General features: G+C 36.0%; 1 protein-coding gene across 2 annotated transcripts in view; it reads right to left on the bottom strand.

The window, feature by feature from the left end:
* The window catches only part of LOC146537992 (uncharacterized), a 223461-nt gene extending 209590 nt beyond the window's left edge, over window positions 1-13871 (bottom strand). The window contains exons 1-2 of one of the 2 annotated variants that reach the window (XM_085186915.1): window positions 12371-13871; window positions 11560-11672 (exon numbers count right to left, since the gene is read on the bottom strand). In XM_085186915.1, the coding sequence (XP_085043041.1) occupies window positions 11560-11672; window positions 12371-12608 (351 nt within the window). In that variant the 5' untranslated portion in view covers window positions 12609-13871. The remainder of the gene's footprint in view (window positions 1-11559; window positions 11673-12370) is intronic. The other variant, XM_085186914.1, reaches the window with a different exon arrangement.
* Window positions 13872-14043: the final 172 nt, after the last annotated feature.

The raw sequence follows: 14043 nt of genomic DNA, 5'->3' as shown, positions 1-14043 counted from the left end.
AATTTAAGACTTATGGGATTTTCTCATAGATACCATTGTCAGCCATGGACTAAAAAAAATGTGACCACACGGAAAGCACTACCTTTCAAATAAAAAATTATCAAAATCGGTTCACCCAGACAAAAGTTACAAAGGTAACAAACATAAAAAAAAATACAGTCGAATTGATAACCTCCTTTTCTTACACAAATCGGTTAAAAATGCTCGTTGCTGTTTTTCTTACTTCAGCTTTAAATTATTTTAATTTTATTAAGCTAATATGTTATTGATATTTTTATTTCCTAGTATAGCTATAAATAAAGAACAGTAAGGTAGCACAGACCCAGCAACTAGGCAGTTGCTTCACCATAATATCCGACGGAAGTATTTGTCTAATCTGTCGAGCGTTTCGCGTCCGGCGCCCTCCCCTCCCCTCCCCTCCACCCCGAGACCTCTCTTTGAGTAACTTCATTTACAATCTAATGCATTATAACTAGCCAATTCAAATTTCATACAACTTTGCTTTTGAAAGAACTCGCGCGAACTTGAAGCGACAGCTTGTCGTGCAATTACAATAGTCACTCTGCCAGAGCGGCGGCGGCGTCGAGGGCATAGACTCGGTAACAGTCTGCACCTCCTGCACCTCTGCAGCCTGCTGGGTAGTCACCCAGCTGATGCTATTAGCAACACCTTGGCAATTTAGGTTTTACTAAATATGGGAAATGTTATACTACTACTAGACCATCAATTTGTATGTAATCAAAACTTATAGGATCAAATAAACGTAAAAATCAAAAAAGTGAAAATTTATAAGTATTTCACAAAAAAAAAATATAAACTTATATTTATTGTTCATGTCATACAAAATGAGTGCGAATGCCCGCAAAAGTTTGTTGTTGAAGTTTTACAGGTTGAACTTCCCGTTGACTTAAATTCCTAAAATTGGAACGTAAGCCTCGGTGGGCTTAGTAGCTTGTAGCTTAGTAGCTTGTAGGGTAGGCAGAGAACGAGTTCTAGGGGCATTGCGTACTGATTGGCGAAACTCAACGCCGCGCTTTGCCTGGTTACCAGACTAAGGAAATGAAAATAGGAAATATTTAATTTCATGTCGAACCCACCACCTGTTAAGTTTACGCTTGTTCTTCTGCGGCACGACCGGCGTTGATATTCATTTTTTGATCATTGGCTGGGAGTTAGCGCGCGGAAGAAGCAGGCCACGGAGCTCCAGTCCTTTCTATTGTTATGTCCAGTTATTTTTAAACAAAATGGGAAAAAATTAAAAAAAGCATGGAGATTATTTAAATTAAAATGTTAAAAATAAATTAAACGTTAAGCAGAGAAATATTAAATATTTCTGTGAAACACCTCATCGTTTATACTGAAACAAAGGCCAATTCATGTTATTTGCGATTATTTGTTTGTTCACGAGAGTGTGGCGCTCTCCGCGCGATTGATTTCCCGCGAGGAGCTGATGAGCTAACAACATACCACATCGCTATTCTCGTTTGAACAGCCTTTATTTAGGCGCGTACATTGATGCATATTTATGTCCTTTTAAACCACTCGTAGGGGGACAAGCACACTCGGCGACATGGCAACGACTAAAGCGAAGCAGGAGACAGGAGAGCATTACTATGAGATTAACGCTGTATCCTGAATGTAGGGGGGAGATATAGTGCCTAGTGCTAAGGCACTCCGCTCCCCGTTTTCCGATGAACGCCACATGATGGGCGCCACTGGGCGCCACTGGGCTCGCTACCATAAGTGTATCTTCGTAATGTAATTACAAAATGTTGTTTGGGCAAAGTGACGGTCAAAGAGAGCAAAACAAAAGTCTTGTCGCGTTAGAGTTAATTCTCAGCAATGCTTGAAACGAAGTTTACAAAATGACGATCACAACTCCATTACCGTAATAACCACCACCTCGCTTGTGTGAATCACAGCACAGTGTACCTACAGTGTACCTACAGGGTACCTACGGAGTACAAAGGGAGGAGGACACAAGAGGCAGCCATTTGCTTATTACCCGCCGCGGTCAGCTTTGAGGCAAGTTGCCGCAATCTTGCGAGAGTAAGACAAAGGCGCCGGAGGCCGGCGTGGCACAGTGTGTGACGCTTGTGGGCTCGATTTCCACTCGGGCGAATCAATTATTTAATATTTTTAATTACTCACTCTGATAACAAACCGTTGCCGCAGCGTTGAGTTCCGCCACTCAACACGGAATGTCTTAAAATTTAACGGAAACTGGTTCCTTCTGCCTGTCCTGCTTTAAGAGAAATACAGCGCAAAGCTTAAAAAAATATATTGGCCTCCAAAATGTATATTTTTTTAAGCTCCATGTTATCTTATAACTTTTCTTTTCATTCTTTTTTAGCTTAATTCTATTCACATACTTAATTCGTGGCCTGACCTTACCAAGATAACACTACTAAATATATCACCTAAATTTACTTTTTACATAATTATAAATAAAAAAATACAAAATAGTAAAAAATGTAGCGACGGATAATCCTTATAATAATTATTTTTATTGTGGATATTTGTATGATATTAAGGAAAAGGAATATTCTAGAAAGATTAGCGGAATCGTCTTCATTTCCGTGCGTGTAGTTACGCATTATTTAAATATTTGCTCTGAGCACAGTCGTTTGAGCAAACTAACAAGATTGAATACAAGCGCGCAGTAAGGAGTTCGGGGGAGTGCGGAGTTCCCGGGGGGTCTGCCGAGGACGCTTGAACCTTACTTAGCCTTACCTAACTTTAGATTGTTTTTGTCAAATTACTTGTGCTACGTCATTAAAATTTTCAAAATAAAAATTACATAATATAAGAATTCTTGTAAGAAAGCGATTAAAATATGTATATTAGTAGTTCTAGTAGATCTATGAGAGATGAGAGTTTTTTAGCTGTGATGCTATTTAGCTGGTGATGGTACAAATTAGATTATCATGACGCATAAGGGATGACGAATTTTATTATAATTCCAGTTGTATTTTCCAAACAATAGATGCAATGCTCCCCGCATTTTCCTTGCATAAAACCACACTTTGGCTGAAAATCGCAATGTTCTGTCACTTCATGCGACGTATTTCAGGTAAAATAACGTCCATTCTGTTTCAACGTCCACCTTTATCCGCGTGTATATGTACGCTGTACGTTACTCACAATTTTGGTTATTTTTGGCTCGACTCGCAGAAATCACTCGCGAGTGAACCGCCACGAGCTCCATCTCCGTCACGACCTACCTACGAATATTTATTTCAGATTTTTACATATAAGCAAAAAAATATTCATTATAAATAGGTATTTTCGACATAACACCTGGTGTCTATAATTGCCCAATCCAGAGCACCACGAACAAAGATCGGTGTTTATTTATAACATTTATAAATTAACGTTTTTATATAAAAGGGTTATGCATTATAATTGACTCATTAATTACTACTATCGTAAATAATATTATAAGATGAACTCCTAAAAGAAGCCATTACAATATTTAGTAAAAAGGAAGCTTCCTAAAACGTATTAGCGGGGTGCGCGGGATTGCTGCGCGCGACTGTACTACAATGCACTTGTCGCTTACAATCACAACAGACCAGTCACCAGTGTGACAAAGGAAACACGCTTCTTTTATCAAGGTATGGGCAGTAGTAGCGATAGCAATATACCATCTGGATAAGTGACACTCCACTACTGTGCGGTTCAGTAGAAACTGCGGCAGTGTGTCCAGCTCACTGAGGTATACATACAATATACCAGGTTTTACCTGCCGCGTCGCCCACACAGAAATAACTTAGAGAACACCCCGCAGAGGAATGGGAACTAAGAACTAAGCGGGAGAGACACCTTTGACCGCATGTACACTATCACATCATCGCAGGGTGACATCAGAACTAGAGAAATGGAACACACCCTACGTTACTCCACAGTTTTATAATAATAGTATAGATTTACCAATATAACTCTATAACCAATAAAATATTATGTACATAAAAAATTTAAGCGAAAAAAATGTTTGGACTCCAGTTAAATTACTCAGGCGAGAAAAAGGCTTTTTAAAAATTATTTATTTAATTTTATAAACAACCTTTCTGTTTTAAAGCAAGTTGAAGACAGAGAATCTTTATTAAAATTTTATATAATTCAAAACAGTTAAATCAGCAAAATACTACAACACTATTGTTCGATTCCGCGAGGTGCAAGTGCGGCGTCATGGGAATGTATCCTTATGCATTGTTAACTCCTCCCTCCTTAAGATGGAAGCTGGTCCTGCAGGTTCCTGAAGCGTCCTCGCTGCTGGTTTTCTCCGGGACTCTCCGAAAATGTTTGTAGGTTCTCCACATAATAAAAACGACTATAGAAATGTATATAATGATCGTAGGCCAGCTAGGAATAGACATAATAATAGGCCAATCCATTTCTTCATCTTCTTCGAGAGTTTGAATACTATTTGCAAGTTGATGTATGGAATCGAGAGATAAATCTTCTAGTTTTATCTCATAGTGAACTTCATTTACAAAAAGTGTGTTTTCTTTTGGTAGTGGTATAACTTCATTAATAGAGATAGTTTTGATATGCGTTCTTAAAGTTGTATTCATGACTTGAACTATGCAATCATCTGTTATGGTGATTAGAGCTATTCCTGATATCCTTTGATATCCTGTTTTGGATCCACATTGAGTCCTTATTACTTCTGAGTCTTTCAAAACAGCTAGCCACGACGTCTCTGAGACCTTTTGTAGTTTTCCTAGCTTGAAATCTATGCGTGCTTGCGTACAATTAGCCCTTTGATGTTTAATGAGAGCAATAATACAGTCCTCGGAATTCTTTATGCTTTTAATTTCAAGTGATTTGCAGAGTTGTATCCCTTCTGATATTTTTCTACATCCTTCGTTTAGATATGTGTACCCTTCGTTACCAAGTATAAGGAATTTGGATTGAGGAATAATTGTTAAATTATATTTATCAGGAATGGAATAAAGATGTACATAGTCATATATGTCAGGAGCAATGGAAGGAATTTCCAGGATGAAAGTTAAGAAATGTTCTGTACTATATGCTTTCACCGTAATAGACTGCTCTATTTTATTTACATTAATAATATTAATTTCTGTAACTGTTTTAAAGGAATATATTTTTTGCAAATTTAATAATTCTAAAATTAAATTTCTAGGGCTTAAAATACTAGGGTGCATTACACCTAACTTTGAAAATGTCATAGCATCTTCTAGTAACATTAACCTATCCAAAATAGACTGCAAACTAAAACCTAGCTGTACGTATATTTCTAGAAAATGCAACTGATTAATAAAAATATTAGAATGAAATGTAATATTCCTTAAAACAATTTTTAAACGATGTTGATTTTCGTTTATCTTATTTAATTGATCTGAAAATTCATTTACTGTTGAATTAGCTAACGTTATTGAATGTCGTTGAAAGTTTTGAATACTGTTAACTGAATTACGAATTTTATTAATTTCATTTTCAAATCTAATAGCGTCGTTATCGTCTAAATTTCCTGTTATAACTTTTACTACCGAACCTAGTCCATTTATAATACCACGCTTAACTCTAGAAGTAGGATTAATAAACATTAACTTTTTATTAATTAAATCTAACTTATATTCTATTTGATCTCTGTAGGCCTTATGTATCATTTCAGATGAATTATTAACTTCTGCATTTTTAGTACTCGCATACAATGATATAAGTTCTTTAAAAGTTACGTGCAAATTGGTTATATTATAAGTGCAAGCAAGGTTAAATGTATCATTCTGTTTAAGAATTTGACCTTCTTTAAATAATAAAATTCCATGGGTATTATCTATAGGGTCTATGATTATTTTGGCTCTTGTCTGGAACACGAGGGCTCCGGCAATGAGGGACCTGAAACAAGATGAGGCCTTCGATGCAACTTATAACGAACTCTATTAGAATTAGAGTTTGGATGATTTTTTATAATCTCCGTTATATAGTAAGGGTGCAAATTAATTATTTTATACGGACCTTTGAAATCTGGTATGGCTTCATCTCTGAGCGCCGTCTTAGCTACTTGCTCATAGACTGTTTCACCTACCTTATGTGGTCTTCTTATGTATTTCCTTAAAGATGATACTATTTTCTTCTCAGTAGTATTTACTTTGGTACATACGTCCTTTATCAATGATCTAGTTACTCTATTATCAACTCTGTACTTCGAACTGGGTGTTATTTTAGGGTTATATTTCGAACTGGGCGTTATTTTAGGGTTAAACTGCCTAACTTGTCTGTCATTATCGTTATATTTAATTAGTAAGCCTTTATTTTTGTTATCTGTTTGGGAATGGTTAGTGGACACTAAGCTATTAGGAACAATAGTACTGATACTCGTACTGTCAGTCTCTGATGTGAGAATCTTATGTCTGTCATTGTCAGGCTCTATGTTGTTATCTTTATTATTACTAGATACAAGGGGTACCTGCGCTACGTTTTCACTAGTTTGTGCACTTAAGTCTTGGGATATACTGTCAATTATATTGTCGACTTTATTATTATTAGAATTTACGGTTGATAATGATTCTACATTTTTGTGAGATATTCCATTCATAGGAAAGGCGTCGGCTTTTATATTTTGTTTGCCTTTTTTATATATAACATTATATGGTCGTAACTTAAATGTACCTATGTTACATATGGTTCGTCCTTCTGAATTGGTATTAATGACTTTAGTTATAAATTTTCCATTTTTAACATTAATAATAGCAGCAGGGGATGTTAATCCCTTAGACCAAATATAATCGTCGTAGATATAAAATCCGTCAGTATAGTTTGTTTTTAACGTGATAAGTTTTTCACACTTTGGTTCTATTTTTATAAGTTTCTTATTATAATCGAAATAAATAGGTATGTCGGCTGTCGCTGTATGTAATATTTTATTTTTCAAATTAATATTGCTAGATAATGATTTTAATAAATCTAGACCTATAAGTCCTTTGTATTTAGGGTCGAAATCAAAAATAAGGAATTTATGAAGAATATTACTATTAAAGATTGGGGGTAATGGTAAATTCACTACATGACTATGCTGTGTTGTCGCATGGGCTGTTTTTATTTCAAATGGTTCATATTCTACACAATTTTGAAAAATAGAATTAAATATAACTTCTGGTGAAATAAGGGATCTAGAAGCTCCTGTGTCAATTAAAAACTTACCTTTAAATTCGGGAATTACTATGTAGGGTAAATGATCTTTATCATGATTATTTATTTTTACTATCTCTTTACGTCTGGGTCTATGCCTAACGTAAAATCCTGCTGGTTACTTATTTCGTCATTAACTGGTTCATATGTATCCTGCTCGTCTGGTATATGTATATTATCATAATAATACTCACCTGGGGTGTAGTGTTGGGAATACTCATTGAGTTGTTGCTCCTGTGGCTCGTCTGTGTAGAAGAGTTCCTCCACTGCGAACTGCGGCTTCTCTGGTTTATTTGTTGACCTCATAGTCACATCTGATATTTTTTGGGGTGGATTTATTTGCTGGTGAGGGATGTTACCTCTATGATTAATAAAAGGTCTATAATTACCTGAGGGTTGTCGGTTTTTCCATGGTAGCATTGACTGAACCCATTGTTGACGTTGTTCTGGTGTCCAGTTATTTTGTCTAGGGGTAAAATTTGAATTTACGTGCATAGGTGGATTATTTAATCTAGATTGTGAATTTGAAAATGGAATAAAGTTTCTATGATTTTCTTTAACCTTACTTTGGGGGTTTGACATATTAAAATTATTATTAAATCTATTGTATGTGAGCTTAGCTTCTTCTTGCCTAGCTTGTACAATTGCTAGTTCTAATGTGGTAGGCCTGGCTAGACGCACACCTATTGAAATTTGAAAGTCTAACTGGTTCGTATATTGCTCTATAACCATGTTTTCATAATATTCTTTGTTACTATGTTTACCTACGGACAAAAGGGTGTCAAGTATGTCTCGAAGGCGTTTCCCAAAAGTTTCCGCGTCTTCATTTTTATTACGTCGCGTTCGAGTTAGCTCTTGCATTAGTTGGATTTCGTTCCTAGGTTCACCTATTCTTCTAATCAAAGCGCGTTTAATCGCGTCCCAAGAGTCTAGAAACTCTTCGTATGCTATTGCATCAATTGCGGCTCCACTGAGTCTGCTTTTGATTAAACACACAATAGCGGGGTGGTGTTTCGCTGCGCTCTCTATTAAGCTTAATATATTATCTACTCTTCTAATATAAAAATTCAAAATTTTTGAATTACCATCGTAACGTGGCATAAAATCTGAAATTAACTTAAAACTAGAATTCTCGCAATTTTCAAAAGACATTTTATCTTTTAATCACGACTAACCTATTTAACAAAATAATTCAAACAAATAAAATATTTCAATTCAATATAATATTTATTAAAATAATATTTTATTATTTCATTTAATTATTTATTCATTATTTCATTTCATTTATTTATTATTTCATTTCATTTATTATTTCATTTATTTATTATTTCATTTCATTTATTATTTCATTTATTTATTATTTCATTTATTTATTATTTCATTTATTTCTCATAAACTTATTCAATAATAGTAAATGCCTATCGCGATTTGAGCTATATAGACAGATACAAAAATACGGAAGGAAATATAGCATAGGAACTTGGATAACAAAAGTACTCACCAAAGAAACCTCTGCATCTCCAACCGGGACTCAACTGCTTGGCAGAACCTCCGATGCTTAGGTGCTCCGCCGGTCTCGCCGTCGTAGATTCTTCTTAATAGATCGCGGTAATAACGATAGAAACCGTTCGTGGGCTTTAAGAGTTTGATTAAAGCCAAACACGCCGCGATCCTACCGACTGCGCCAGTTAAATTACTCAGGCGAGAAAAAGGCTTTTTAAAAATTATTTATTTAATTTTATAAACAACCTTTCTGTTTTAAAGCAAGTTGAAGACAGAGAATCTTTATTAAAATTTTATATAATTCAAAACAGTTAAATCAGCAAAATACTACAACACTATTGTTCGATTCCGCGAGGTGCAAGTGCGGCGTCATGGGAATGTATCCTTATGCATTGTTAACTCTCCATGGACTATAAAATTTTTAATAGAACACGAATCTATCTAACAAAAATATAGAAATATTTTTGTTTGTTTCTCAACATCTTCGGAAGTAGGTACTAGATAAGGTACGGCAGGCTATAGGTAGAAGTCTATTTCATTTCCACACCTGATGTAAAATGTAATGTTAGCATGTCGCATTGACAAAAGTTACACACACTACGGGTTAGATGCGTGAAAACGTGATAGCGTGCTGAATATTTTACATTGACATATAAAAGTTGAAGATCCGGAATATATCATAAGCAACAGTCAGCAACCAGTAAGCTGGACTATAAGAAATAATTAAATGTAAAAAGCATTTTGTATCAATCCATATAAATAAATAAAATGGAAGCGTCCGTATGTGATTTCAAAATAACTGTTTTTCAAGTGTACCTACTAGTACAGGTATAGTTTTTTTTATCAGCTTCACGCTGTATCCCGCGCACAGCAGGGTAGGCAGAGGGAACTTACTGTTAAGAAACTCCGTTCCCTACTTTCCACCGAATTCTGGAGGTATTGCGTGTTGAGTGGCGTAACTCAACGCCGCTCTTTGCCTCGACACCAGAGCGAAGAAATGAAAATATAAATGTAAATAAACATTTATTTCCTCGAGTGGGGATCGAACCCACAACCGTCGCGTCACAGTGACAACAGGTATAGTTATTTACACTAAAATAGCAACAAGCAATTATAAATTTCTTGTCTGTCCCTCTGTATTTCTGATTATCTGAGCTATTCCCCGGAACAGCTGGACCGATTTTTATGGGACTTTCACTGACAGATAGATTATGGATCAACATACAGGCCTTTTATTATGAAATCATGTGGGATCGATATTTACGGGTAGAAACCGCGTTTGTTGTGCGCATGTACTATCCAGAAGGATAGGGAGTAACTTTTTTCTATTAAATACGACATATGTCAAATCCCAAAATATTTAAATTACGATTTTTTAAGTGTATAACAGTATAGATAACTATACTAAAATATCATCAACCAATACACTTAAAGACACTGCTCAAGCGGGCGAAGCCGCCGCACACCACGAATAGTTCACAGTGTTAAATAACACAGGCGAATGAGTTTCGATCCCTTAAGATAAGAACCCCGTAAGGCGTGAGGCGCCCCGTGCCCGCAATGTTAACCAGTTTTAAATTTCAACTAAATTTTTCTTTAAGTCTTTAACATAGTAGTAATGATATCTTCCAGTTGGCTTTGAGAATAATTCAAATTAAATGATGAAGTTATAATAATCTCTATATATAATAAAACAGTAAAAATATTTTGTCTGTACATTTAGCATTTTTTACTGAAATGGATAGACACTTAAAAAGAATAATAGAAAGCAAAAATATATTTTTTTTAATTTCTGTCTGTATGTATGGTCACGCTAATCTCCGAAAGTACTGAACCGATTTACTTCAAACTTTCACTAATTGCTTTGTTTTAACTCAACTTAACATCTAAAGTTTGTTTCATCTAAATCGGTTTATTAAAAAAAGTTATCGGCATTCGAATGAACTCAAGACATGAGTTTGCCTGCAAATATATAGCAATTCATATCTATACTTATACTTATAATAAATCTGTATTTGTTTGTGATAAATCTGTATTTTTAACCGACTTTCAAAACAAGGAGGAGGTTTTCAATTAAATATTTTCGATTCGATATTTGATTAATTATATTAGATTCGATTTTGATATTGGATTATTTGATTCGATTTGGGTATTTTTTGTAATATGCAATCATTACAGTTATTTTACAAAGAATATTATAAATTCTTACCCAAATCAATAATTTAACATTTAAGGCTGTTTCTGAACGAGTAAATTAAATTATTCATTGACATCAACACATTTGACTATCAGTCAATTCTCTTTATTAAATGAATAATCATGTAGTTCAAGCGGGCGAAGCTGCGGAGGGGCCGCTAGTAATAAAATAAAACTTATTGAACGTTTTTATTACACTTACAAAATATCACAAAGATACTTTGTATTAGTTAATAGTTTAGGAAAAAAGACTTATTTGGTGACAATACATTACGGACTTAAATGAAATAAGTAAATAAAGCAAATAAATTATTCCGACTTATTTAACTGAGTGCGCGCTGTGCACCGACACGCGTGGGTACAGCTGGACTATCGAAGCACAGCAGTAGCCCCGCTTCGAAATAATTTAATGAGACTTCATTATTTTTAAGGAATTCTAGGGTCTACGGAGCGCGTTAATTATACTGACTCTACCTACGAGCTCTACTTAGGACGCTCCAATTTGCATATTACTTTACTTTCATCTGGGTCGGGCTTCACGAACAACATCTGCGTTCGTTTGGGAGTACTTGTTAACTTCTTTCATGTTACTTACATAACATCCTACATCTGTATCCTAATAAAATCCTACTTGTTCATAGCTTTCTATTGTATATACAGTTTTTAACAGAAAAAAATAAATCAGTATGAATAACATACCCGTGCAGTCCTGGCGAGGGCGGGCGCGGGTGCGGGCGCGGGTGCGGGCGCGGTGGCGGGGGGTGCGCGCGCGCTACTGGGCGCCGGCGTGCGGCAGCGCCGCGGCGGGCCCTCTGCGGACAGGGCGGGAGGTCAGTCGTGTTTGATAGCGACCGATATTATAATTATATGTATATTTATATATTTATTATATGTACCCACGACAAGGTTGGCTATAAATAAATAAATAAATAAGGTTTACTTTGGAGTTGTGTGTATTACATTTTTCGAATCAAAGTTTTACCGCGTGTTTTTATTTTTAAATAAGTTCCGTTTAATCTGTTGGAGGTACCTAGGCCATGTTCATATCACAACGTTCACGTCACTAATTTACAAACTTGCTGTTTAATAATAGATTCGAAATTAATCTGTGTCTGTGTGGGCTGTGTGGGCTGTGCGAAGAAGCATAATAGAGATAATTCGAATGCTTTAATTACAGCCTCAAACTTGATATAGAGGATTAAATTTGCCCAAAAAATATTAGAAAGTAATACAGTCAAGTATGTAAAAGTACAGAAATTAAAATTTAAAATGCTGTTTTTTAAACTATAACAAATTTCAAAATGCAAATTTGTAAGTAGAAGTGACAGAATAACATATTTTGAAGTAACACAAGTGACAGTGAGTGAGGCAGCGTCCGAGGAGCGTGGTGCGTACGTATATATAAAACAAAATATTCTAGACCCCACTTTTTCCCCAACAAATACTAATGTTGCATGTTTTACAGCAATATTACTGTAGGTATAACATGCAATATAAGTGTGGCAGTTACCTTGCGAGGTGCGCGCGGGCGGCGGCGGGTCGGGGGTGCGCGCGCGCGCTCGCTGGGCCCGCTCCGCCGGCAGCGCCAGCAGCTGCCGGTACAGCTCCAGCTCGTGGTAGAACTCCGGCGACGGCGCGGAGTCCAGTTCGCTCCCGGCACGGCCGGCACCGCCAGCTCCGCCGGCACCGCCAGCGCCGCCCGCCACCTCCGCCGTGAGCCCGTTGAGCACGAGGCGGCGCGCCGCCATGGCACGCGCGCGACCGCATCCGTGCTGGCCTCCCCGGCAACACTTCACTATGAGAAACCTACTCGCGGACTCTCCGGGAACACTGATGGGTTACCTATAGCATTTAGATTACCTGCGTTCTGACGAAAGGTAACACGGGAACAATTAATCAATGATAGAATATTTTTGTAAATTATATTGAACACCACCGTAAAATAATATTGAAAGTCATGAAAATAAAGTTTTACGTAGAACTCGCGTCTTTAGGCGGAGCGGGCAGCAACATCTAGAAGCTTCCGCGTCGAGCGCGCGACTGGCGCCTGTTGCTCGCGTGGCGGCCTACACTAGCGGCCCGCCCGCGGCTGCGCCCGCTTCAACTAAGTACTACTAGTACTAGTAGACACTTCATTTAGTCCCACTCGAAAACAGAATTGACTGACAATTTTCATTATAGAATGACGTCTAATATATTTGTTTATTAGTTTAATCTATAATCCTCTAATATGATTTTTTGACCACATTATTGTAATTTTAATAAGAGTTTTTGGTTGTTTTGAATTATGAAAACAAACAATTCATGATTGAATATATGAGTTATATAATCTGTTGGTAAAATAAAAAGATCTATATATATAAAAGAACTTGTCCTCACTGACTGAGGTAAGACGCACGCACAGCCGTAACTGCTGATGGTAGAAACGTGAAATTTCTGTCTGTCTGTCTTTTACGAAATCATTCATTATGATAAAATACTCATATGGAACTGGTGAAACAATAGCTTTAAATGTTGTTTCTCTTTTCAGATGAGTTTCCGATTGTTTAATGTTAGAGAATGTTTGTAAAAGTGTAAACATTTATTTATGTAATAAATCTCCTTCTTATGTAGTAGAAAAATATTGTCCTTTAAATAATGTTTAAAAAGGTCCGCGATAATATATGTTTATCTCTGAAGTTAAGCAAAAGTAACCATTTTAAAGAATTTACTTTAAATTTATCGAATTTTTGTTAATGTATTTTCTATATTTTGATATTGATCCTTATGAAAATAAATATAATAGTCCATTTCATCTAGATGTTAATTATAGTTTACTGTATAACATTCTAATAAATAATAAAGGAGATGTCACTCATTCGGAATGATCTAGCCTGAGCGGCACAGTATGACCGACGCGAACGGATGATGACTTTGATGGTTTTGCAAATTTTCGAACTACTGTTAATTTTTATGTAAATATTTGCTGTTTATAATTAATTTATACTTTTCTTTGGTTCTCTTCTAATAAAGTTCGAATCTGAATTTAATCGATCCTGCGCAACATCTGCCCTCTACTTTTTATTTAATGTTATTTAACTATATTTAGTAAAGAATGTTTGGTTATCTCAGTTCGGTTGTCTATACCGTGTTACGTGTACACTTTATGTATCGTAATTTTAATCATTTGGGATTGCTCGCAAA

Source organism: Heliconius melpomene, chromosome 6 (genome assembly GCF_056956725.1).
Source record: "Heliconius melpomene rosina isolate 202511_hmr_F chromosome 6, ASM5695672v1, whole genome shotgun sequence".
NCBI classification, from domain to species: Eukaryota; Metazoa; Arthropoda; class Insecta; order Lepidoptera; family Nymphalidae; genus Heliconius; species Heliconius melpomene.
This window is presented reverse-complemented; position numbering and strand designations above follow the sequence as displayed.